Source organism: Balearica regulorum, chromosome 5, assembly GCF_011004875.1.
Source record: "Balearica regulorum gibbericeps isolate bBalReg1 chromosome 5, bBalReg1.pri, whole genome shotgun sequence".
NCBI classification, from domain to species: Eukaryota; Metazoa; Chordata; class Aves; order Gruiformes; family Gruidae; genus Balearica; species Balearica regulorum.
The window spans coordinates 59481672-59506089 of NC_046188.1; the positions used below are offsets into that span (position 1 = coordinate 59481672).

The 24418-nt window shown below is 36.5% G+C and overlaps 1 protein-coding gene across 1 annotated transcript; it reads left to right on the top strand.

Moving 5' to 3' along the window:
- Positions 1-2612: 2612 nt before the first annotated feature.
- CTR9 (CTR9 component of Paf1/RNA polymerase II complex) lies at positions 2613-24160 on the top strand. The gene is made up of 25 exons (XM_010313610.2): positions 2613-2755; positions 4837-4935; positions 5540-5779; positions 5874-5991; positions 6638-6727; positions 8031-8179; positions 10767-10874; positions 11337-11444; positions 11564-11800; positions 12515-12604; positions 12708-12836; positions 12943-13126; positions 14147-14235; positions 14480-14665; positions 14846-14933; positions 15183-15331; positions 17340-17456; positions 17635-17780; positions 19314-19385; positions 20582-20717; positions 21215-21361; positions 21804-21961; positions 22245-22341; positions 22694-22806; positions 23066-24160. The coding sequence occupies exons 1-25, from the start codon at positions 2711-2713 to the stop codon at positions 23472-23474; spliced, it is 3504 nt and encodes a 1167-aa protein (XP_010311912.2). The 5' UTR covers positions 2613-2710; the 3' UTR covers positions 23475-24160.
- The last annotated feature ends 258 nt before the right edge of the window (positions 24161-24418 follow it).

The window sequence follows — 24418 nt, forward strand, 5'->3', positions numbered from 1 at the left end:
GTGTTAGACCTTGCTTCACTGAAGCAAGGCCCTTCTAGCTTGACCTCAGACCTGCTTCATCACTGTGGACTTGCCTAATGTCTGCCCTGCTCAGGTACTCTGGGGTGGGTGTCACGAGCAAAGCCCCTGCCCTACTGGCTGTATGTGCTCTGCTCCTGGGTTCTCTCCCTGGGGGAGCTGTGGCCCTCACTGCTCCCTGACACACAACACCCAGCTCTTCAAACCACCAATGTAGAATCTCTTTTTTTTTTTTTTTTTCTTCACAGCTCAGAATGGGAAAGTTAATAAGAGACTACGGGAGTAACGGTTCACGCTGTTGGAATGGAATTAATTTGCATTCTGAACACTTCTAAAACCATACCTACCTTTACTCTAAAAAAACCTCAATGTAAAACCCTGAAGAAAAAAAGTTATTTGTTCTAACAATCAAAAGCGAAGAAACTTTACTACTAAAATACCCTGATCTCATCACTCAATTGTTCTAAATGGAGGCCTATTTATTTAAGCATACGCACCTCAGACATAAATGGTAATTTGCTTACAAAGAGTAGTGGTCAGGTAGGTAGAGGCCTTTTTATTATGTTATTCAAGTAGCTTAGTTAAGCTCAGTTTTCATTCCTGAAAAAGGCTTATAATTATATGTGGTAATGAAGTTTTTAAATATTATTTTCCACTGTCTATGTAACATATCTCAAGTGGAAGTTCAATTTGTTATAGATTACTCTCTATTTATATCAGTATGTTTGATATTGATAACAACCCAAGTTTAAAAGTACTAATTTAATTTTTTATAGTAAAAATTTCAATGAAATAAAAAGACAGCAAGGGGAAACAAGTCTCTTAAAATGCTCCTAAGCATTCAGAAAGTAAAAAAAAAAAAAAAAGTGTATATGGAAAAAGGAGTCTTCCTGCTTCAAAGAATATAAAAGTCAATAGTTTTCATAGTTGCCTTTTCAATCTGAATTGCTTTAACATTAATTAAAATATCTAAAAAGTAGTTTCTTTGTGAAAAATCATCCTATAAATCAGAAATGTAAGCTTAGGAACTCTTAATTAGCATCTTGCTCTGCATAACATTGTTTTTGGCATGTTTTTAATGAACAAAGCACACATTCTTTCACTCCTATGAATTTCAATGTTATTCTGCTTTGCCACATGCAAAAGTTTCTCTACAAAAGGTACTTATGACACATACCTACTCAAAGACCTATATGAGTAGGAGAAATGCTAGTTATACTTCATTGGACCAGGTAACTCAGTTCCAAATAGTTACTGCATAAATAAAAATCAAAAGTTGAGATTTGATATGTTAAGTAATTAAAAAGACTACCTGCTTTGGCTTCAGAGAACATGCGTCACTGCAAGTAAGCTGGTTGTTACTACTATATCATTATAGTAATTCACAATTAATTTTTTAATCAAATCTAGTAATTTAATGCTTTATAGTTGTGACTATCTGTTCAACTGAAATTCTGTATTCTGTGGATGATTAGCTATAGGGCAAAAATTGAGTTTGCTTGAGGGTATAATAGGCTGTGTAAGTAAGGTCACAGTTTTATTATTTTTTTAATCTTCTTGGTAGAAATGTGCCAGAGGATCTTTTAGTCTTACTACCTTTTTTTTTTTTTCCTTGGTACAGCTGCAAAATCACTAAGATTGTCATATGTTACTATGCATGCTGTGTTTTATCCAAATAGATCAGTGCATCTGCCATAATTGGGAAAAAACAATTTAGGAACCCAATTTCAAACTTCTTTACTCATGCACCTCCATGTGTCTGAATGCCTCACACAAACCAAGTTCCAGGATCAGTGCCTAGGTTCAGGATTCATCATTTTATCAGATTCAGTATTTGTAATTTAAAACACTTGGTAATTTGAAAATAGTTGGCCAAGCTGTGGCTAAAAAATTGTAAATATATATTAACAATATTACACCACCTAAGCTAGTCATATAATATGTATTTGGATTTACACATTATCTGGTTTTCCACCAAAATAGGGAAAATCTACACATTTTAATGCATTTGGTTGGAAATCTTTACTGATTTTAAAACAACACGATGAGATGCATAACCTGAGGGAGTCGTGGTCTCAAGACCAGAGAGCAACCAGATACAAATCTATTTAATTTATCAGTGTGTGTGTATGAACACACAGCAGTATCTCTTGGTATTCTCTCTCTATATATTTCCATAGGTAAGTATGTGATATATATGTATAAATTAGCGGGACTAATACCTGTCTGCAAGTCGCCAGTAAGCCCTCACTGTCCCGAGGAGGGCGTTTTAAAATGCCACCACACGGAAGACCGCTCCGAGCAGCCGCACGGAAGGTCTCACAGCGCAACACGTAGTGCTCCAGCCCGAGGTGGAGACAGCGCTGGTGGCGCCGGCCGGCCGCCCAGCTCCCGGCCCGCTGGTGCCTTGGCGCTCGCTGAGGGGCGCCCGCGAGGCCGCCGTTGCCGCAGCAACAGGGCCGCGCGCGCCCAGCCTCGAAGCCCTCCCTTCTCCACAGGCGCGAGGCGGCCCTCGAGGCTCGTGCGTCGCTGCGATTGGCTCTTTGCGCCTCGGAGGTGGAGCCAGCCCACCTTCCCCGCCCTTTCCCCCGAGCACGTCCGGGTCAGTCGGTGTTTGTGAGGGGAAGTGCCCGCAGAGCGGGCCGTTGCGTTCTCGCGGCTCGGCGGCTGAGCGGACAGCGGTGTCGCCATCATGTCGCGGGGGTCTATCGAGATCCCTCTCCGGGACACCGATGAGGCGAGTCGGGGGCTGGGAGGTGGTGGTGCGGCCTGGTCCCGGGAGGGGTGGAAGGAAGGAGTGCGAGCGTTTGTCGCTTCCTCTCATAGTTTTGTCCTGGGTTCGAGAGGGACTGTGACTCCCTTCCCTGAGCAGAACGAGTTGGTGGGGTCATGGGTGTTTCGCTTGGCGGAAAAAAAGCCGAACCTGCCTTCGCCGGTGCCCCCTCGGTGAACAGTGGCTGCCCTCTGCTAGCCGTAACCTCCCTGTCCTTGTCTAGTGGCTTGCTGGTGAAGGAGAGCTGCTGCGAACATTCAGGCAGTCTGTCCGGGGTCCTTCGGTACCACATGTCTGTGAGGAAGGGGCAGCCCTTTCTCCCACAATATATGTTTCAGGCATATGCATCCTTCAGGAGTGAAGAATCTGTTGAGAACAGCCTTGTCCAGCTAAATTCTCTCCTTAGTTCGTTAGACACTAATTTTTCTGACTGCGCTGATTTGTAAACAGCATGCATGTTCCTAAATTAGCATATAGGCACAGGTAGGGCAGTTGGTCCGTTCTGTAAAGTTATTTCAATGTGGTGGTAGAAATTTATTTAACTTTTATTTAAGGTAGACTGTTACAAGCCAAGGTTAAAAAGATTTAAGAGAAGTACTTGGAAATTTAAAGGGTATTATGAAGTTTGAACTTGAGTCATTTCACAGCAGATACTAAATTAATACCGTAGCTAAATAAGGTATTGAAACATACTGCTTATAGGTTGAAGAATGTATTTTGTGAACATGTGTGCATACTCTAACAAACTTCCATACAAGTGCCATTGAGTTTTTAAGTTTCACAAAGGTGCTTTGCTCTCTGTAGGTTACATGTTGGAGGACTTTTTTTCTCTGTGACAGAAATTTCTGTCTGAGATGTCAACATGAATAGTTGATCTTGGTGCTGCTGTTCAAGTTATGCCTGGGACTACTTAGATCCTGAAGTTCTGAATTAATCACTAAGGATTGCTATAACATATCTTTTTTTAACTGCCTTTTTTAACTTCCATGTTTATTTGCTGTGTTGATAATATCTATTTCTCGTTACTATTTTAGTTTATACGTAAGGGTTGCCCAAACATAAAAACATCATTATCTGTCAAACAGGAAGTACTGTGCAAGACAAACTTAAACTAAAAATAATGATAGTAGCAGAAATATTTTTGCTGGTACTCTCAAGTTTTGCATAGTCAAAACTGTAAGCCTTTATAAACTGGATTGCTCTAATCAAGGCTTCGGAGAAAGAGTCTCTGCATTGGTAATCAGGGTACAAGTCTGGGTACAACAACGGCACCTCTTCCTTGCTGTAAAATTAAATTGTAGTGTAGGTGACTAATATTGAAGCGTGACTGAGTAGTAAGTGAACTAACAGGCAGTTAAAATGTGGTCACAAACATCCCACCTTGGGAATATCTGTTCCTTTTTCCTCATTTTTTCCCCCTCATTTTTGGTGTCAGAAGAGTAGATCAACATGGGAAAATAGTACTTGCAAAATAATGCTTGCATGATGAAAAGTTGTTCATGTAATTTGCTCTTGATGACTATGGTTGTAATATTCAGAAGTTTACTCCATTCTTTATAATGTTTGCCACTTCAACAATCACTTCATTTTCTTGGGCGTAAAGATGACTATAAAATTTTGGAGCTCTGGGATAAGTCTTAGGCATTGATTCTCTGACACCTGATTACTTGGAAGATTTTGACTGTATCCTAGATCTTTGTATTACCTGTAAGAAAAGTTTTAGAAATTGATGCACTCAAGTTGGTTATTAGTTGAACTGTACAAATTCTGAGCTTGAAGTTTATGGTGAAAACAGTTGAGTTAGCATCTCTGCTTATTGTCCCTGACTAGTATCCCAAACATTGGGCTGTCTTTTCTCTGATACTTGTGAGAGACCATCACTTTTGTCTTGTACATAATACAATACATTATCACTTCTTTCTTTGTCCATTACCATGTTTAAACACAAATAGTTATGTTTTGTGCTCTGAAATGTACTTCGAGCTCAATGATAGATAACATTGTTAATGCTTTGTGAAAAGAAAATCTGTATTGTTTGGTTCTAGGTTATTGAGCTTGACTTCGATCAGTTGCCTGAGGGTGATGAAGTTATAAGTATACTGAAACAGGAACACACTCAACTGCACATATGGATTGCCTTAGCGGTTAGTATATCTACAAATTGTATACTTAAATATTATATTCAGAAAATCAAATAATAATTTCGACTTCCTTTACTTTTATGACCACGGATAACTGAATTCTGAACAGGAACTTAATGGGGTTATTCGGTTGCTGACTCTAGGCCAGATAGTTCTGATTTGACATATGCATATTAAGATTTTAATTTAATCTTTTTTCAAGAAAAAATGCTGCTTGAGGCCTGCTTTCTAAGTCTTTTTTCTCAATCCATAGTTTTCCTGGTTTGTGCCTTTGATTATGCACCTCATAAAAAATGAGGGGACAGTATCTATACTATGGAAAGTATAGTGAAATGTACAGAAACTTAAAGCAGTTCAGAGGAAAAACAGTTGATTCTTCATTTATAAATGGCTGTAAGACTTGGGTTTCATCTAAAAATGGTAAGTTGGGATGATGACAGAAAAATATTTGGTGGTATCGGAATGCCTTTGTCTGATTATCCCTATATTTGTGTCTGATTTATCCCTACGTTCTGGAAGAAGAATCTGTGTGACACCTGAAGCACCCACTTGATATGTTGCTTACTCTCTAGGGTAGTATTGTCTGTTAAAACTGTATGTTTTACAGCTGGAATACTACAAACAAGGGAAAACAGAAGACTTTGTGAAGCTGTTGGAAGCTGCACGCATAGATGGTAACTTGGACTACAGAGACCATGAAAAAGATCAGATGACGTGTCTGGATACTTTGGCAGCATACTATGTACAGCAGGCTCGAAAGGAGAAGAACAAAGATAACAAGAAGGAGCTCATTACGCAAGCTACCTTGTTGTATACTATGGCTGACAAAATTATCATGTATGATCAGGTAAAACCAAAATCTGTTTAAAAATCCATATTTGTAGTCTAATCTTCATATTTTACAAAGTTAAATGTATTGCAATTTTGTTTTCCTTATCTAGAATCACTTGTTGGGAAGAGCCTGCTTTTGTCTCCTTGAAGGTGATAAGATGGACCAAGCTGATGCACAGTTCCACTTCGTGCTCAACCAGTCTCCAAATAATATTCCTGCCCTTCTTGGTATGAGTTCATGGGTATCTGTGTAAAAACCTGGTCTCTCTAGTTGAGTTTTGGATGAATTATGTGCTTAAGAAGAGAGTGTGTAGAGAGAAAGAATGGGATAAAGAAATGTGCACTTTTGACCAGAATCACATGACAGAGATGACTTTAAACTTGGGAAGTGTACATAGGTGGAAAAACTAGGAAAAATCATAATGCTAGCTAGCATCTTCTGAGACGTGTGGGCATACATACAGTCTGACTACATAGAGTTCCCTGATGATGCCAATGAAGCTGTATACTCTGTTAAAGGTGAAGAAACCAGTAGTGAGGGGTCAGCAGGCTGTAACACTTGTGTTTTAATTTTTTCGCTAATTAATCTAGTCTTAGTAAGTATCTGTCTTCTGGATCAGGAAAGAATTAAGCTTCTGCAGCAAACCATGAAAATGTAAATTTTAATGTGTTCCCATGTTTGATTTTTTTTTTTGTATACTTGACATTACCAAAGATAATAAAAGTTGTAGTTGTCTGAATTTTATGTTAGTTTTTAACTATAGCTTTTGAAAGTCAGCACAGCACAAGTTTACCAAATATTATTTATGAGCTTCTGATTTATAACTGCTTTGTTTATATTTCTGATTGATTTGTAACTGGTATGTTATAACAGGTAAAGCGTGCATTTCTTTCAACAAGAAAGATTATAGAGGAGCCCTTGCATACTACAAGAAAGCATTGCGTACCAACCCAGGTTGCCCAGGTAAGACAGAAAGTATTTGTTAGTGGAAATATTTGCTGTGCTTGCAAATAACTCAGGTCTTCCTCACTGAAATACCTAAAGGCTTTTTTTTGTGATCTACATCTGTCAAAAAAACTCACAACACAACCATCATTATAGAGGATTTCAGGTGTTTGTTGATTTGGAGCATTCCTTGATTGTTAGAGAAGGAAATTGTGCTTAGGAAAATACTTTTCATTTTTTCTTATTATTACCTTTTAAAGGGCTATTAAAAATGAGAAGTTGCATGTAAGAGAAGTTAAAATTGTATGGTAGCAGGGGAACTCTTTAAGACTGTTGCAGAACCTGTATGTGGACTCTTGGAATAAGGGTTAAGAAATAATGAAACAAGACATGAAAAGTAAAATTCTACCTGAAGTGCATGATGTGAGTTTTCCTGGTGTTGTATGATTTTTCTTAATGTAAAAATCTGGGAAAGCTTATCAGTAATGGCTGTAAAAGTGATGCATGTGATTTAGAGGTATTAGTTCAGGGTATTTGCGTGAGGATCATAAATAAAGTCTCTTGAGAGATGTAGTATACTTTACCATAATCTATCTGAAAAAGAATTTATTACAAAGTTGATGTGTATTCTGTAGTCTGGTTTAGCACAAGAATCATAGCTGCAAAAGTGGATTTAGAAATGCAAGCCTTACTTTTAAACAAACATTTTTCATTCATTCTCCTTTTTCACATACACAGATTTGAAATTACTGTATAAATGTCTCTGTATTCTTAGTTCACAGGCAGTCTGAAAGGGCAATGTGATTTGAATTACCTGTATTAGCTCATCTGTACATGATCATGGAAGTTAGAGGATGATAAACAGCATTTTGTTAGCAGTGAATCAGTTGATCGTTTGAGGAGGAATGTCTAGCTAACTTGTTTGTTTGTCTGCGTTTTCTGGAGGCTGACTAGTTTCAGGTGAACTTACCCTGCGTAAGAAATTTCCAGCCCTTTCATCTGGCAATTTTTAATGCCTTTCTCTATTATTTTTTAATACGTTTCCATAAAAGTAATTATTTATTTGTTTAGTATCAGAGTCTTTTGGAGATACAGACCAATATTCTGGGGTGTATGAAGAAATAAAATCTTACTAATCTGTTAAAGTTAGTTTTGCTTCCAAGTGTGGGAGGCTGCCTTTAAAAACAGCAAATCATTAGATGGCTTTACAAGCTTTAAAGAAATATTAAAAATTTTGCTTTCACTTTAATTGATGTCCAGAATGTAAAAAGTTATAAAGTTGAAATTTTGGGATTCTGAATGGTGTCATCTTGTTCTCTAGCTGAGGTTCGATTAGGTATGGGCCACTGCTTCGTGAAACTGAACAAGTTGGAAAAAGCTCGCTTAGCGTTCAGCAGGGCTCTGGAGCTAAATTCAAAATGCGTAGGGGCTTTGGTTGGACTGGCTGTTCTGGAACTCAATAATAAAGAGGTGGGTCTGACTGACAACAATCTATACTCAGTTTACTTTCTTCTTATCTGCAAAAGCAAACATCTTATCCTTTGAAAGGTAGTCCAGTTTTTAAAAGGGGTAACAACTTTGTGGTTAAATCATTTTAAGTCTGGGCCACTATTGAATGATGTTATAGATACGTACTTGTGATGTGAGCAGCATATTCTGAATAACTTTCTTCTCTTGTTAAAAATCTTCTAGTCTGTTGCTTCTAGAGGTGTTAAGTACAGAGAAACAGTGCTAGGTTAACTATTTTAATTAAAGTAATAAAAATCCATGTTGAGATTTGTGAATGTATGTCCAATCAATTAAAAAAACCCTAAAAGTGCTGATTTAAAAAAATTAGTTTAATGAGCAAGTTATAATAGCCAGCCTTACTTAGTCATTTGTGACTCTGTGAAGGCTAACTAAATCAGTTGGTACTCAGGATTCTCTGAAAGTCCTCAAATACTTTGAGACCTCACTTGCAATGGCAGCTCTATTCCAGAGCATCAGGAATTTTTTTTTTATTTTTTTTTTTTTAAAAGAGCATCATGCTAACAGGAAGGTCAAGGTAAAAGACCTGGTCCCTGAAGATTAATCCTGGGCTTTAAAGAACTTAAGCTTTCAAACAAGTGTTAAAATTGCATTCAAGCTGCCTTAGCATGCATGCCACATGGTAAACCAAAGAGTAGACAAGAACAAATTTTAACTAAGCTGATGAAACTACAATAAAATGATGATTCTGCCTCTCTAGATGTTGTATCATTAGAAAAATACATATGCTCGTATAGCTTAATTGGGATCTTATGATCCAAGATGGTTAATCCATAATAAGGAAGTTATCAGTAGAAGATGGGACCTTTGAGTGTTTAAAAAAAAAAAAAATAAATTAAAAATTGTTACATAATTATATGTTGCTAAAATTTAGTGTTATGCTATCTGTATAACACGTAGCTGCCTAGAAAGATCTTTTGTTAGTGCAGAATGTCTGAAAATTACTTAGTTTACTATCTCATGAGAAAAAAAATAACTGTTAAGACTTCCATGAATAATTCTCAAAAATGTGGGCACAAGAGTTTTCTTTCCTAAAACTATGGAGACAGCCAAAAATATTCTAAATTCAAATTTAAAAAAATAATTCCCTAGGCAAGAAACTAATGAAATCTGATATATTTTTTTTTTTCCCCCCCTGAAGATCTTTTGACTAAAGTCAAGGGATGAGCTCACTCACCTTCAGCTTTGAAAAGCTGTGATTAAAAGCTGACCCGCTCAAATATGTTTCTTGTTCTTTCTAAGAAATGTATCATCTGTGCTTTACTTCAACCTTTTCACAGTTTGCACAGCAAAGTTAGTATAACATTGAAGAGATGACGTGGAGGAGGGAGAACACTTTATTTGGGGGAAAGATTCTCTCTGGGTTATGAACTGATAATTGACATCTTTTCTGTGCTTAGATATTTCTCATGTTTCTCCCTCCTAGAAGATGTTATGATGTCAAATCAGAGTTGAGATTACAATGTGTTCTCATTGAGGTCTGTCTTATCTCTGGTTGTCTTTAAACAAAGCACTTAGGAGCTTTGAGAACTCTAACCATCAATTGGATTTGGTTGAAATTGGATATGAGACCCAAGTTATTGGAGAACACAAATATATACATAGTGTGATTTTAAAACCTCTTTGCCTTTGAAAATTAAACGAAGAGTGATTCAGTATCTCCTAATCAAGGTATACCATTATGCTAAGTTTGGAAAGGTAATGTCTTTTCAAACTGAGTTTGTGTTTTTTAGCTGCCTGTTGGACTTAATCTTATGTCTCAACCTCATAAAACCTAATCTGTTCAATAAGATAGTTTTCTGCTGATAGTAATTGCAAAGTAAAGCACAGATGTTACATGATTGCTAGATACCATTCTTGGTGGTTTTGTTCAGAAATAAATACAGATTTAAGCTGATGTGCTTGTGATACAGGTCTAATGAGTGTCCCAAATAAATAGCAATTATTTTGTCAGTTATGGATATAAACTTGTAGGAAAGTAAATTCATAGCCATAGAAAACTTTCTTTAAACTGTAAAGTTTCTCTAGAAAAGAGTAAATTGATATAATGATATTCCTATGTAAACACCAGAAACTTCTACCTTTTTTTTAAATTAGAACTTGAGTACTAGTAGCTCTTAGTTCAACATCTGAAGTTCTTGTTTAGAATTTGAACATGAGAATATTTTCATTTCACTGTTGTGTAAAAAGTTGAAACCTAAACCAAACATGAACTGGGGATGTTGAACAATAGAAGGAAGGCTATCAGAGTGTAAGTATGAAGTGTCAAAGGACACCAAGATTAAGTATTTTCTTCTTTCCCTAGAAACTCCTACTCTGCTTTTTTCTATGCCTGTGTAGTGGCTTCATTTCCTATTTTCCATTGGTAAACTGCAGGAAGATAAGCTAGTAGCTGAATTTACCTTTTTCTGTGAGCCCAGCAAGGTTTTGTCAGAGTTTCTGTAGCAGCCTACACTGAAGAATAGTTCTGAAGATGTTAATAGGATACAGCTATTGAGATGCTGCTGATACCTCTCAATGTTTCATTTAGGCTGATTCCATCAAGAATGGTGTTCAACTCCTCTCTAGGGCTTACACAATTGATCCCAGTAATCCAATGGTGTTGAATCACTTGGCTAATCACTTCTTCTTCAAGAAGGTAAGAGGTCTATGGAATTTTACAGTTAAATATTTGATAACCTCTGAACAGCAAGGATTCTGGTGTTAAATTCAATCTCATTTCATCAGACTAAATGGTGCCTAATACAGAACTGTTAATCTAAATGGACAAGTGTAAAGTTTTTGACTTAAATTTTGTATAAACTTTTCTCAAGAAAACCAAGAAAAGGTACACTTACATCTTAAGTCAAGGTCACCTTTGTGTCCTGAAGGGGTTTTGTTTGGTTGGTTGTTTTGGTTTTTTTTTTTTCCCCCCTCTTCCATGCTTTAAAATATGAGATACAAAAAAGAACAGTAACCTCTGAAACTAAATCTGTTGTCATTAATTTAGTCAGTGCTATGGCTAAAGCTTTATGTATTTTCCAGGTATCCTTGTTTAAATAATAAATTACTTGACTATAAATAAAGGCTTTCAAATTCCATTTAACTTCCTTTTTTTCAGGACTATGGTAAAGTGCAACACTTGGCTCTTCATGCTTTCCATAATACAGAAGTTGAAGCAATGCAAGCAGAGAGTTGTTATCAGCTGGCTAGGTCTTTTCATGTACAGGTATGGCAGTTTTTAAAAGCCTCCTTTGAGATTACACTTTAAAATCTCTGTTCTGAAAGCTCATACAAAGCTTGCCTGTGAAAATACTGCCCATTCTTTATTTACTTCTTTTTATTTAGGAAGATTATGATCAAGCTTTCCAGTATTATTACCAGGCCACTCAGTTTGCCTCATCCTCTTTTGTACTTCCATTTTTTGGATTGGGTCAAATGTACATTTATCGAGGGGACAAAGAGAACGCTTCACAATGCTTTGAAAAAGTTTTGAAAGCCTATCCTAACAATTATGAAACTATGAAGATCCTTGGATCTCTTTATGCAGCTTCAGAAGACCAGGAGAAACGGGATATTGCAAAGGTGAGTTTTTGCTTCTGCCAGCATCATACTTTTACATACAAGGGTAGAACTTGAAAATCAGACTTGAAATCAGACTGTACCTTAACTCAGGGTTATTTGGCTGTAGATACAGGATATTTACTATTGGCTGTCACGAGACATCCTCCTAACTGTGGAGAGTCACAAGTTCTGGACAGAACTGACACTTCTACTGGGCTCTGGCTAAAGCAAGTCCAGGAATTTAGAGGAGCCTCAGCCTCACATTTGTGTTTTGTAGAGGGGCAGAATTCTTTCCGTATACATTGAAATTCTCTAAAGATGGTAAGTTAGCTAGTGATTTCTAGAAAACACTTGTTTTAGCTTATCTGGATGGACAATGTTATGCTTTTTTTTTTTAAATGAAAGGAGGTTTAAATCTATTGTTGGGTAAATAAATGCAAAGAATGGTAGACATCATTTTTCTAGCTTCTCATGTTGGTGTAATAGTTTCTGCTTCTGTAAGACTTTAATCAGGTGTTACATTCTACAGAAAAATACAGTAATGAAGGTAGGAAACTAATGCAAATTTTTCGTGACCAAATTATGAAGACATTTAGGATGTTTTCTTTTGCAGTATGGTATATCTTTCTAGTATTAAGATTAATACCTTCACTCTTTCTTTTGATTTTATTTATTATTTTTTTAAACAGTTTGTTTATCTGCAAACAGCAGAAAATAATTATGCCTCTTTTTCAGGGACATCTGAAGAAAGTCACAGAACAGTATCCTGATGATGTAGAGGCATGGATTGAGCTAGCCCAAATTCTAGAACAGACTGATATACAGGTATTGTTAATATACACGTGGTGAATTATGTGTGTGCTTTTCATAAGAGCACATAGAGCTCATTCTTTTATTTCTTTCATCTACTTTCTCTTTCTTTGTAAAGGGTGCACTGTCAGCTTATGGTACAGCCACACGTATTCTGCAAGAGAAAGTACAGGCTGACGTCCCACCAGAGATCTTGAATAATGTGGGTGCTCTGCACTTCAGGCTGGGAAACCTAGGAGAAGCAAAGGTATGTAATTATTCAAAGTTTGAATTGAGTTTCTTGATTACCCAGAAGTTTTCCTTTAAGAATATTCTGGAGTGCTTTATTCCTTTTTTTTCTTTTTATACTTTAGAAATATTTTTTGGCATCACTGGATCGTGCAAAAGCAGAAGCTGAACATGATGAGCATTATTACAATGCTATCTCTGTAACAACGTCCTATAACCTTGCCAGACTATATGAAGCGATGTGTGAATTTCATGAAGCGGAAAAGCTGTATAAAAACATTTTAAGAGAACATCCTAATTACGTTGATTGTAAGAAATGTTTGGTATTTTAGTTCCAAATTTGTTCTTATAATACCGAAAGTCTTCCCATGTAGAGTGTCTTTTGTTCTCCTTATATCTGTCTTCATTTTTTTTCTTAGTAGTTTTGCGGCCTGCTTACCTACCCGCTATTTTCCCTAATTTTTTTTTTTAAGGCCTGCATCGTCCTTACAGTCCAATCTCCAGCTTTAAGTCTTCTAATTATTGGTAAATGATACTGTACTCCAAAAACCTAGCAAAATTAGCTTATCTAGACTTGGATGCCTTTGCTCACTTGCTCCCCACCCCCGGCAAAGCCTTAGCACCTGAGCACTCAGGTGTAATAAAGGCCATCCACTTGATATTCGCAGGTTCTGCAACTCTACTTATGTGGGTGGAAATAGAGGCCTTTTGGGAGAATCACTTTATTTTAGACCTTGGCCTTCCTCCAGGGAAGAAGGGCTGTTGAGGGTGTTAGCACAGCTTCTATGGCATATCCTGTTTTTTCTCCTCACTCTGCTCTTCCTCTTGCCCTCAAGTAGCTGATCTGTGATATTTGCTGCAAAGGTGAGGTGGTAGCACTTGCTCAGCAAGCTGCAGCACATGGCATGCCCCAGCCTAATCTATAGTCTTTTTCCTGCTTGTTTTTCATTGTTACCTGCTGATACTCTTCCCACAGCTTGCAGGGATGTGAGGGCTGTTTAAAGTGGAGGGAGGAGAATTATGAAACTGATGCATCCTTCTTTTCTTTGAGGTTTCTCAATCGTCTTTAACTTAGGAAACCAATTAAAAACATTTACATTGCTTTAACTATTAGAAACCTGCAATTTCGGTATTACCATTGCGGATGGCCGTTCCTCTTCACATGGTGTGTCTCATTCTGAGAAGAATATGAAAGCTGTCTCAATGTTTGCTGTCCTTAGCAGATCAAGGAAAAGATTGCTTTTGAAATTCAGGCATGGGCGATACTTTCTTTGAGCTGACGTTAACCTGTTACCTGATTTTTATTTTATTTTCTACTCTTACTTTTAGGCTACTTGCGCTTGGGAGCTATGGCTAGGGATAAAGGAAATTTTTATGAGGCTTCCGATTGGTTTAAAGAAGCACTTCAGATAAATCAGGTTTGTAACCCTTTAAGTTAGTATTTCAAGTGTTTTAACTTTTAAGTTTTGTTTTCCTTTTGTTGCATTTTTGTTCATATAAACTAGGGGAAGAAGAGAGAACTACTGTAGTCTGTTCGCTGTGTGTTTTTTGGGTTTTTTAACATATGGAATTCTATTTAAGAAAAATAGCATTTTATACTTGCAAAAGTAACCTTGTAAGGGAAAACAGTGCTTTTGCAACTTACTGTGAATTTTTATTTAGGACCATCCAGATGCTTGGTCTCTGATCGGCAATCTTCATTTGGCTAAACAAGAGTGGGGTCCAGGACAGAAGAAATTTGAAAGAATATTGAAACAGCCCTCCACACAAAATGATACTTATTCTATGCTGGCTCTTGGCAATGTCTGGTTGCAGACTCTACATCAACCCACAAGAGACAGAGAAAAGGTAATGGGCATCTCTCTGCCCTGTGTGTGGTTTTATTTATTTAATTTTTGTATGGTATTAGCTACTCAGAGCCATTTCTTGATGCCTATTTGGCATCTTATAGTCCATAAAACTTCTGAGTAGATCTTTTAATACCCTATTATAGAAATGAGTGATCAATCAGGATATGTCTTTCTGCAGGAGAAGCGTCATCAAGACCGTGCATTAGCAATCTACAAGCAAGTACTCAGAAATGATCCAAAGAATTTGTATGCTGCTAATGGCATAGGTGAGTATTAGACTCTAATTTTCCTTCAGAGGTGATGATATTCTTATGTTTCATGCTTTAATATAGAATTGGTTTTGCAGGGCCTGAACACTATGTAGTAGAGCAGAGGAAAGAATAGCTTTCGTATGGCAGCTATGTCACTTAGTTTTTAATGGGGAACTTTATTTGGGCAATATTTTGTTTTCTTTGGTAGGAGTACATAGTACATGAACCTGGAAGCTTACGCTGTACATGTTACTTTCCCCTTAGGAGCTGTCTTGGCACATAAAGGATATTTCCGTGAAGCTCGTGATGTTTTTGCCCAAGTGAGAGAGGCAACAGCAGATATCAGTGATGTGTGGCTGAATTTGGCACATATCTACGTAGAACAGAAACAGTACATCAGTGCTGTGCAGATGGTAAAATCTCTAAAATTGAACTATATAATATGTTGGGTTAGATGACATAGGTCTATTTCTAGCATGGTGTTGCCTGTCAAGTCTAGATTTAAAAACAAACTGCCAAACCATGTCAGGGTAACAAAGTACCTACAAACTTACATGCTTTTGGGTTTCTTTTGGTAGCAGAGTTAAAACATTAATTGGGTTAGAATTTTGGTCTCGGAATTAATTTTTAGTCAGAGAGGTTTCTGTCAGTGTAGCTACTGTATGTGATTTATATTCAGGTGTTACTGAAGTAAGTAAATGCAGTTTGCTGCTGGGATTTTTTTAATAGCAAAACTCCCTATTTTTGTTCTTGCAAGTGATTACATAAATAACAATCAGAGCTGTCTGAAAAGCTGACTGTGCCATGATTTGTTGCACCACAGTTAACATCACAAGGTAATTCCTGTTGGAAGAAATCTGTTGAGGTCATCTAGTTCAACCTGCTTAAGCAAGCTAACTTCCAAGTATCAACCTATTCTAACTAAATTGACTCAATTAGCTGATCAAAAGCATACAAGTAAGCTAAAAAAAAAGCCTATGTTGGACAGGATGGAGGCTCAGAACAAACTTGTTTCGTTAAGACTGAATCCACCTTGAGGCTCAAAAATACTTAATTCAAAGCTATCCTGAAGCTTTTTGTGATGATTATAAGGAAGAGATACTGGGCCTTTCTTACTGGTCAAGACCTTAGTAGTTGCTATCCTCCAGTGAACTACTGTTAAAAAGCTTTGGTAACGTGATCAGATTCATTCTGTTGTGTTTGCATGGGGTCTCTTGTCTTTTTAACACCTTATCTGTCTTTATTGACAAAAAGCCTAATTAAAATCTCATTTTAGCAATTATTTAAGCAGTGAATTACCATGGGGAAACTAGGTATCATTTTCACCTTTTGATATGTCAGAAAAATGTACTCGTCTGCTAAGATATTTAAGTAAAGCTGTAAGTAGAAATGTGTATTTACTGAGGTGTTCTATTGTTCCCTGGGTTCTACTATGTAGTCTGTACAAGCCACAGTCTAAAATACTTGATATTGGACTCAAAAGGAGACAAATTGCATTTAATAACCTAGCTCACTGCAGCCACTACAATTACTCTAGTGAGTTCTCTACCATAAAGCATACAATTGCAAGGTAGACTTAAGCTAAATAGACAATCTTTGACTCTAAAGGTGAGTGAAAATTGGGCGCTTACAACACAGTGCAATCCAAGAGTAGTAACTTCAGGCATTAAAGTTCAGGGCAGTTTCTGTATTTAAGCTGGAAATAAAACTACTTTGGATTTCTTATTATTTTGGAGGTTTAGAAAGAGTGAATGATTTCTTAAGAAAAGAGTATGTCAAACAAAAAGCACTTGTTACCAAAGTTTCGTAACTGTTTAAAACTTTGATTCTAGACCCACAGAACCTGTAGTAAGAAGTCGTCTTTTATACTTTAGAACAACTAGATACCCCTTGGCATGCCAAGTCAGCTAAGTGGACAGAACAAATTTGACATTGAGTTACCTGAAAGATGTGAATTTTTTTTTTTAATTAATTGCATCAGATATATGGAATTACTATATTAAATATATTTCAATTTGTAAAATATCTTGTACGAATAAAGAAAATAGTTTGGTTCGGGGGTTTTTTTCCCTCATACTGCAGAGAATAATTGAGAGCTTTTACAATGAGTCATGTTTGTTGGACTTTGTTACAATAGATGGTACTTGTAAAGTATTCTGTTGTGTTTCTAAGACCTGCAGAGCCTTCTGGACTGCTGCCAGTTTCTAAAAAAATCAGGTACTTGCTATAGAATAGCAGAAAGAATTTTTTGATTAATGAAAAGGAGGCATCCATGAGGCATGACACACTACTTTAGAAAACAAAAGGCATATTAGCAGCAATGCTTTTTAGGAATAGAAACATTTGCTGGAGTTAGCTGACCAAAATAACTAACCATTATGACCTCTTAATTTGATTTTTTTTTTTTTTCCCCCATTTCAGTATGAAAACTGCCTCAGAAAGTTCTATAAGCATCAAAATACTGAAGTATTGCTGTATTTGGCCCGGGCACTCTTCAAATGTGGGAAATTACAGGAATGCAAACAAACTTTGTTAAAGGTATGAATATAAAACATCATATATCATAAAATGAAATTACTGTAAGTTGATGCATATTTGTTTCTCTTAAATTCGATACTTTGGGGTTTAAATAATGGTGCTTATTCTCTGTATGTTGCTTCAGTATACCTCTGTATCCCATTGTAGAATATATTTAAACCATACTTTTTTATTACAGGCGAGGCATGTAGCACCAAGTGATACAGTCCTTATGTTTAATGTGGCTTTAGTGCTACAAAGACTAGCTACCTCTGTCTTGAAAGATGAAAAAAGCAATCTAAAGGAGGTGCTTAATGCGGTGAAAGAACTGGAGCTAGCCCACAGGTAAAGATGATTTATTTCTAATCATTATAATCTATTTTGTTGTTCCCTTACAGTAAATTTGCAGTATACCTCACCAATCTGGTTAGAAGAGCAATCACCTGCTATGAAACACCGTATGTAATTCTAGAGTTTCTAGTGGGAAAACAAAGAGTGAGGCTGACAAAGCTACTTATACAGACTTTGCTCCAAATCCAGTTTTGTTTGGCCAGGTGGCCAATATGTATTTCTCAAAGGGTTTTGTATTACTATGACCAAGATGCATTTCTTCCTGGAAGGGCATACTTGAAAAAAATGTTGAAAATTATTCTATGAATGTAATACTTTTTTCAACGATTTCTTTCAAAACAACCTATAAGGCTCAAAAGCAAATCTACGTATGTTACGTAAGCCTAGTTAATGACTGGTAGTCCTGTAGACTAATTTTACCCTCCTTTTACAACTAAAGCCTTAAACACTGTCATGGCTTAAGAACAGAAGCAGTTTCTTAAGTGTGTTTGAGATCTTTTAGTTATCCTAAAAAAAAGGGGAGGGGGGGCAGCAGAAAACAATGTGATTAATCTGATCTGATTGTCACCATCTTTGAACAAAAAGCTTTCAGCCATTTATTCTGCTCCTAGGTATTGCTGGTATAGCTGGTGCTTGCTTTATGCATTCCTTGCTCTACTGTTATGTCAAGGATAGATGTTGCCTTTCAGTAATTTTGTCAACTGAAGTGAGCCTTTAATACAAACATTTCACAATGCTAGTGCTTTACATAATGCAAACTGAACATTCAAACACAAATTATAACTTAAGTTCAGTTGGAAGCTTTTTATTTATTGTCTTGAGAAAGTTGCATGAAAGCCTTTATTTTGTACCGATTAACTAAAAATTTAGATGTCTATCACATTTTGGAAAATATTTTCCATAATCTAAAACTTGAGCAAGGACTTACTTTCTTCATATGCATAAGAATTTGAATTCAGTCTAGCACAAAAAGACTTTATTTAAAATGTCTGTGATGGAATATAGCAAGAAACTGTGGCAACCTTGAGAGTTAGACAGTTGTTTTCCTTTAAATGAATTGGAGAAACTGTTTTCAAAACACTGATCATCATAGCTTACCCATCTACTTGAAGGTCTCTGTGAATTAAGTTCAAGGAGCCTGTTCTGGAAGGATTTTTAAAAAATAAGTTTTCCTTTGTTTTCTTCTGCTGGTTTCAAGCACATAAGCTGTGACAGATAAGGAATAAATCTGCTGGGGTCAGCTAAGAGCCAGTAAATGACGTCTTAGAACTCTCTTTAGAATTTTTCTGGGGTTTTGTTTTGATCTAGAGTGGTTTTAGAATGTTTTACATTTGGAGAACGCTGAATGTACTTTTATACTGTTGCATTGAAAGGGGCTGCACACAGAGAAAATTGGTGAGGTTTCCTCATCTGTTGAGTTTTATAGGATTGTAATTCAGGAGTAAATGCTGAAGGCAAAATTATAATAAATATGTAAGTAATACCATCTTTGAGGTTTTTTTGTTTGGTTGGTTTTTTTTCCCCCAGGTACTTCAGTTACTTGAGTAAAGTAGGTGATAAGATGAGATTTGACTTGGCACTTGCTGCTACGGAAGCCAGGTAAAAAACTAACAAACCCAAACCACAAACAAGTCCTGCATTCATATACAAAGTGGAATATTTTTGTCTTGTTTTTTCATACTAAAACTGGATTCCAGAATTTCAACTGACAGTTTCTTATAACAGTAGAAGCACAAGTGCAGGGTTAGTCCCTATTACTATTTCAATCTTTTCCTGTCTTTGCTTTCTAACGTTTTTGTGTAGTTTAAAACTCTCAACTTCTGGTGTCTGTCATTAGCTGGAGCCTGTGAAACTTTAACTGGTTTAATGGCGATTTTTCCATCAATGAGAGTGCAGTGATGTTTATTTAAACATCTCTAGCTCTTAACTGTTTTGACTGTAAACATAATAATCTAACAGCAGTGTTTGCTTTCATAGAGATTTTTTTGAGGTAGTTCATGGGTAAATAGCATGGGTCAGTTATTGAAACACAAAAAACTTCTGTTTTGCAGAGTCTAGTCTGCTTTGACTTTTGCTCAGGGTAATGAGTTTGTACACAAGCCTGTTCAAATCAGTTTCCTTGTAAGCTTATTTCTTAGGTTTTCACTCGGTATGCCTTGTGTTTCATTTATTGCGCATTCTTCTAGAATTTTCATAGCCATATACAAATAACATCTGTTGGCCACCATGCACTGTACGTCTTAAATGGGTGTCATTAAAGCACTTTGCACAGAGAAGAGAATTTCTATCTTAATATTAAAAGCTACTATTACGATGACATTTCTAAGAGGGTATCGAAAGCACCTTGCTTTAATGTTTCATGAGACTTGAACGCTTCATGCAACCTTACCTCTTACACAGTTGGGTTTTTTAAGATTGAATTTCTACCTGCCTTTCTGATTAGGTTTGCTGGTATGTTGTGATTAAATTCAAGTTCTTATTAACCATAGTTCTGAAGCTGTCCAGGTTAATTGAGATGATTCCTTTTATGTTCATGTGGGGTTTTTTGTATATGAATTGGCTAAATTTTAAGTGTGAAGCAGCATGTTCTGAAATTATATATTGCAATTTAAAGATAAACTAGCTTATTAGGAAGTGCTTTTGTTTACTCAAAAATTTGTACTACTCTTGTGCTAGTAGTTTTTTTTCTTTGGTGATATGAACATAGTGTTGTGATGCATGCCCTTTATAAAACTGTTTCTTCTTGTAGTATGTGCCTGCCACCTTCCTTTACTTGAAAACATTGCATGTTACAGGCAATGCTCTGACTTACTGAGTCAAGCCCAGTATCATGTGGCTCGGGCACGCAAGCAGGATGAAGAAGAGAGGGAGCTGCGTGCAAAGCAAGAGCAGGAAAAGGAGCTGCTTCGCCAAAAACTACTTAAAGAACAGGTTTTGTTCTGTTACATTCTGCATACTATATTTTTAAAAAGTATACTTAACAATATATATGCCCCTGTTGCTCTGTGGTGCTCCCTGGTGTTACTGATAAAATGTCTAGTACCTGTTTTTCTTAGCTATATTAAGTGCTAGCAGAAAATGTTATAGCTATCAGGTTATACTCACTCTTTCTTCCCCATAGCCTCAGAAATAATTTTCTTATTGTTGCAATTAAATAAAATTGATGCCCCAGAAGGTCTGTTATCAAATTTCTGTACTGATAGGCTAGATGAGGAAGCACCTGGTGCAAAAGTTCTTTTGGACTTTTGCCTAGTCTACCACAGACTTGTAGAAAACTTTTTTTTGGGACATGTGGACCTTTTGCTATGATACACGCTGTCAAAAGTCAATTTTACATTTTCTTGTCAGCAAATAATTTATATACCTGTGATTATATCACTGCAAATCTGCGAATACAATAGTAACGGTTAGTTTTCTCTCTGTTTCAGGAAGAGAAGCGCCTAAGAGAAAAAGAAGAGCAGAAGAAACTTCTGGAACAAAGAGCTCAATATGTGGAGAAAACCAAGAATATTCTGATGTTCACTGGTGAAGTAGAAGGATCAAAGGAGAAAAAACGTGGTGGCGGTGGAGGCAGGGTAGAACAGATTATTATTATTATTGTGTTTTTTTTTAATCTCCCTCGTTTTTCTCCTTTTGATATACGGTCTCTTGCAGTAGCACCCATTTTTAGTTTCAAGCTTCTAGGCTCTACTGAATGAAATTGCACAAGTTTAATACCCATATAAGTGTGAAAATTAGAAGCTCATACTTAAAAGTTCCAAGCACAGTGGCATCACCAAAATCTGTTCTATTCAGCTGTTAAAGTAACAGATGATGATTGCTTTATTATTTGCAAATTTGGAGTCAGTTTCTTAATGACATCAATCTAGAGATTATGGGAAAGTTAGCACAAGAAGGTCTATATTTTCTTATTTTTGAAAACCTGTTCAGATAATTTGTCTTTTGAATTGTTTTCTGGTAGCTTTTTAACTGGAAGGTGAATAATAGGCTATGTTGTGGGGTTTTCATTTATTATAGCGTTCCAAAAAAGGAGCAGGGGAATTTGATGAGTTTGTCAACGATGACAGTGATGAAGATCTGCCCATGTCTAGAAAGAAAAAGAAGAGGAAGGGCAGTGGTAGTGAACAAGATGGGGAAGAAGAGGAGGGTGAGAGAAAGAAGAAGAAGAGGAGGAGGTATGATACTTTAATGTTAGACTTCCCTGAGAAATAGTATGGCTTTTAAGTATAATCTCATGCAGTTTTTCGTAAAGACTTAAAAAATGAATGGTTGTTAAGAGGTCACATGGTTAATTTTTATTTACACATGCACATTATAAGACTTAAACAGCCATTCTGCAGAAGAAGTATGAGTAACACTTGATCAACCTGACGTTTCTTGAGACTGCTATTTTTGCATGTGTTAAGTTTTTTTTGTGATGTTATGATTTACATAATAAAAAATACATTTCTGTTTAAGACCCCAGAAGGCAGATGAGGGGAGCGATGAAGAGGAACACGAAAATGCTCCAAGGCCTAAAAAACGACGTCCACCCAAAGCAGAGAAAAAGAAGGCTGTAAGTTAAACCCCGAATAACTGCATCATTTTCTAAATATGCACTTGGACTTCAGTATTACCCTACTCAAGAGAGATTTATTAGTGGTGAAAATTACAACAAAACTTCTTGTAGCAAACTGCCTTTGAGCTTATTTTTGTCCTCCTCCCTTGTTGCTGTAGTTGTTTCAAGGATGAAAAGGACATTTCTGAAGTCATCTATAATTAAGTGATAGTAAATGGAAAATTTTGATCTAACAACTTTAGAACAACTGTTAAAAGCATATCTGGTTTTCTGAATACGTTTCTACGTTTGGGCACTATGCTTTAACCAGCCATATGAACAAACAACCCTTTGTTTTTCCTCTATACAGCCCAAACCAGAACGTCTGCCTCCTTCAATGAAAGGAAAGATCAAATCAAAAGCCATCATTTCATCAAGTGATGATTCTTCTGATGAGGATAAACTCAAAATTGCTGATGACGGGTAAGAACTTTAATTAACTTTGTATGTACTAGAGTTTCAATGCATGCTTTCCAGAGAAACTGCAGTGTTTATGAGATAACATGAAGATAATGAGAAGCCTTTCAATGTACTCATAACATCGCTTTCCATTGCAAATTAATTCCACTCATTCTTCTCATTCTGGTAACGCTAGCATTACTTAAATCCCGGTGTTTCATTTTATTTTTAAGCTAAGGATAGCATCTTTTAATACTGGATTTTTTTTTTCTTTTCCCTACAGACATGCTAGAAATAGCAACAGTGATTCAGATGACGGGGAACAGCAGCACAGTAAACGTATTGTTTCTGATAGTGATTCTGATAACAGAAACAAATCTGGTAGCGAGGCAGGTAGTCCAAGGAGGTCCAGTGTCCACCCATCTGAGGAAGATTCTGACAGTGACAGGTCGGCTAGAAAAAGGAGGCGATCAGATTCGGAGCAGTCTGACAATGAGTCTGTACAGTCGGGGAGAAGTCATTCCGGTGGTTCAGAAAATGAATCTCGCCCAGCTTCTCGCAGTGCTGACTCAGACAGAGATTCTGAGAGAGGATCTGACAACGAGGGATCTGGCAGAGGATCTGGTAATGAATCTGAACCAGAAGGATCCAATGATGAGGGATCTGAAGGTGGTTCAGATGACAGTGATTAGATCTAAATTACAGACCATCTTTTTAAAATGTTTATGTAAATATGTTTCAGTTATGGGGAAAATCCAATTTTTATATTTGAAAACTGTGATTTAAAAAAACCCCTTAATGTTTTAGTAAACTGTTGTGAGACCTTCCTGTGATTCTTTCTATTAGCAATTAATGGATGTTTTTCTCATTTGGCTTATGGTGTATTCTTAAATTGAAACTGCTGTAGATGAAGAACAGAATCCCTGTACTATAATCAGCACACCAAGGATGGAATGCATGTAAAAACTATGGAACATAAAAATCTCTAGGTGGTTCCAGTGTGGCTAAAACCGTGTGTTCTGTGCTTATACATGCATAGATGGATCTTAAAATCCTACCAAATGGAACAAAGAGCTATGGATATTTATCTTTTTCCTCATTCTGAATAAAGGACAGTAGGGAGGTTTTTCTTACTTTCTATTAAAGAATACATTTGCCATGATACAACTCCTTATGTTTCCAAGAATTTTTTCTTTTCCTTCTGTTTTTGTGTTAATCGGGTGAAAAGATGCAGATATTAAAGTAAGTTTTGTAAAGTAACGATGCAGATGTAGATGAAATTATTTAAATTGGCAGGTAAAAAGAAAATTAGAGAACTCCGTATTACTTGAGAAGGAAGGGTAAAGCTGCCAGTGTCACAATAAACTGTTCCTGCTTATTTGCTTGGAGTGGTTTATTTTACCCCTTAAAAAGTATAAGCAGAAAATCTGAAAATGTTAAATTTTACAAAGGAGTGTGTTTTGAGGAAGTAGTTGTAACTTTATTTTAGTTTAAGTCCATGACTTCTGGAATTAAGTCCTTATATATAATATATTCTGGGACAACAATGAAAAATTGCTCTGCTGTAGACTAAAGTGAATCTGATTTCTTTCTGCAGTTCTAAAAAAAAATCAGTCTTTTGCCCCAGTCCAAAATT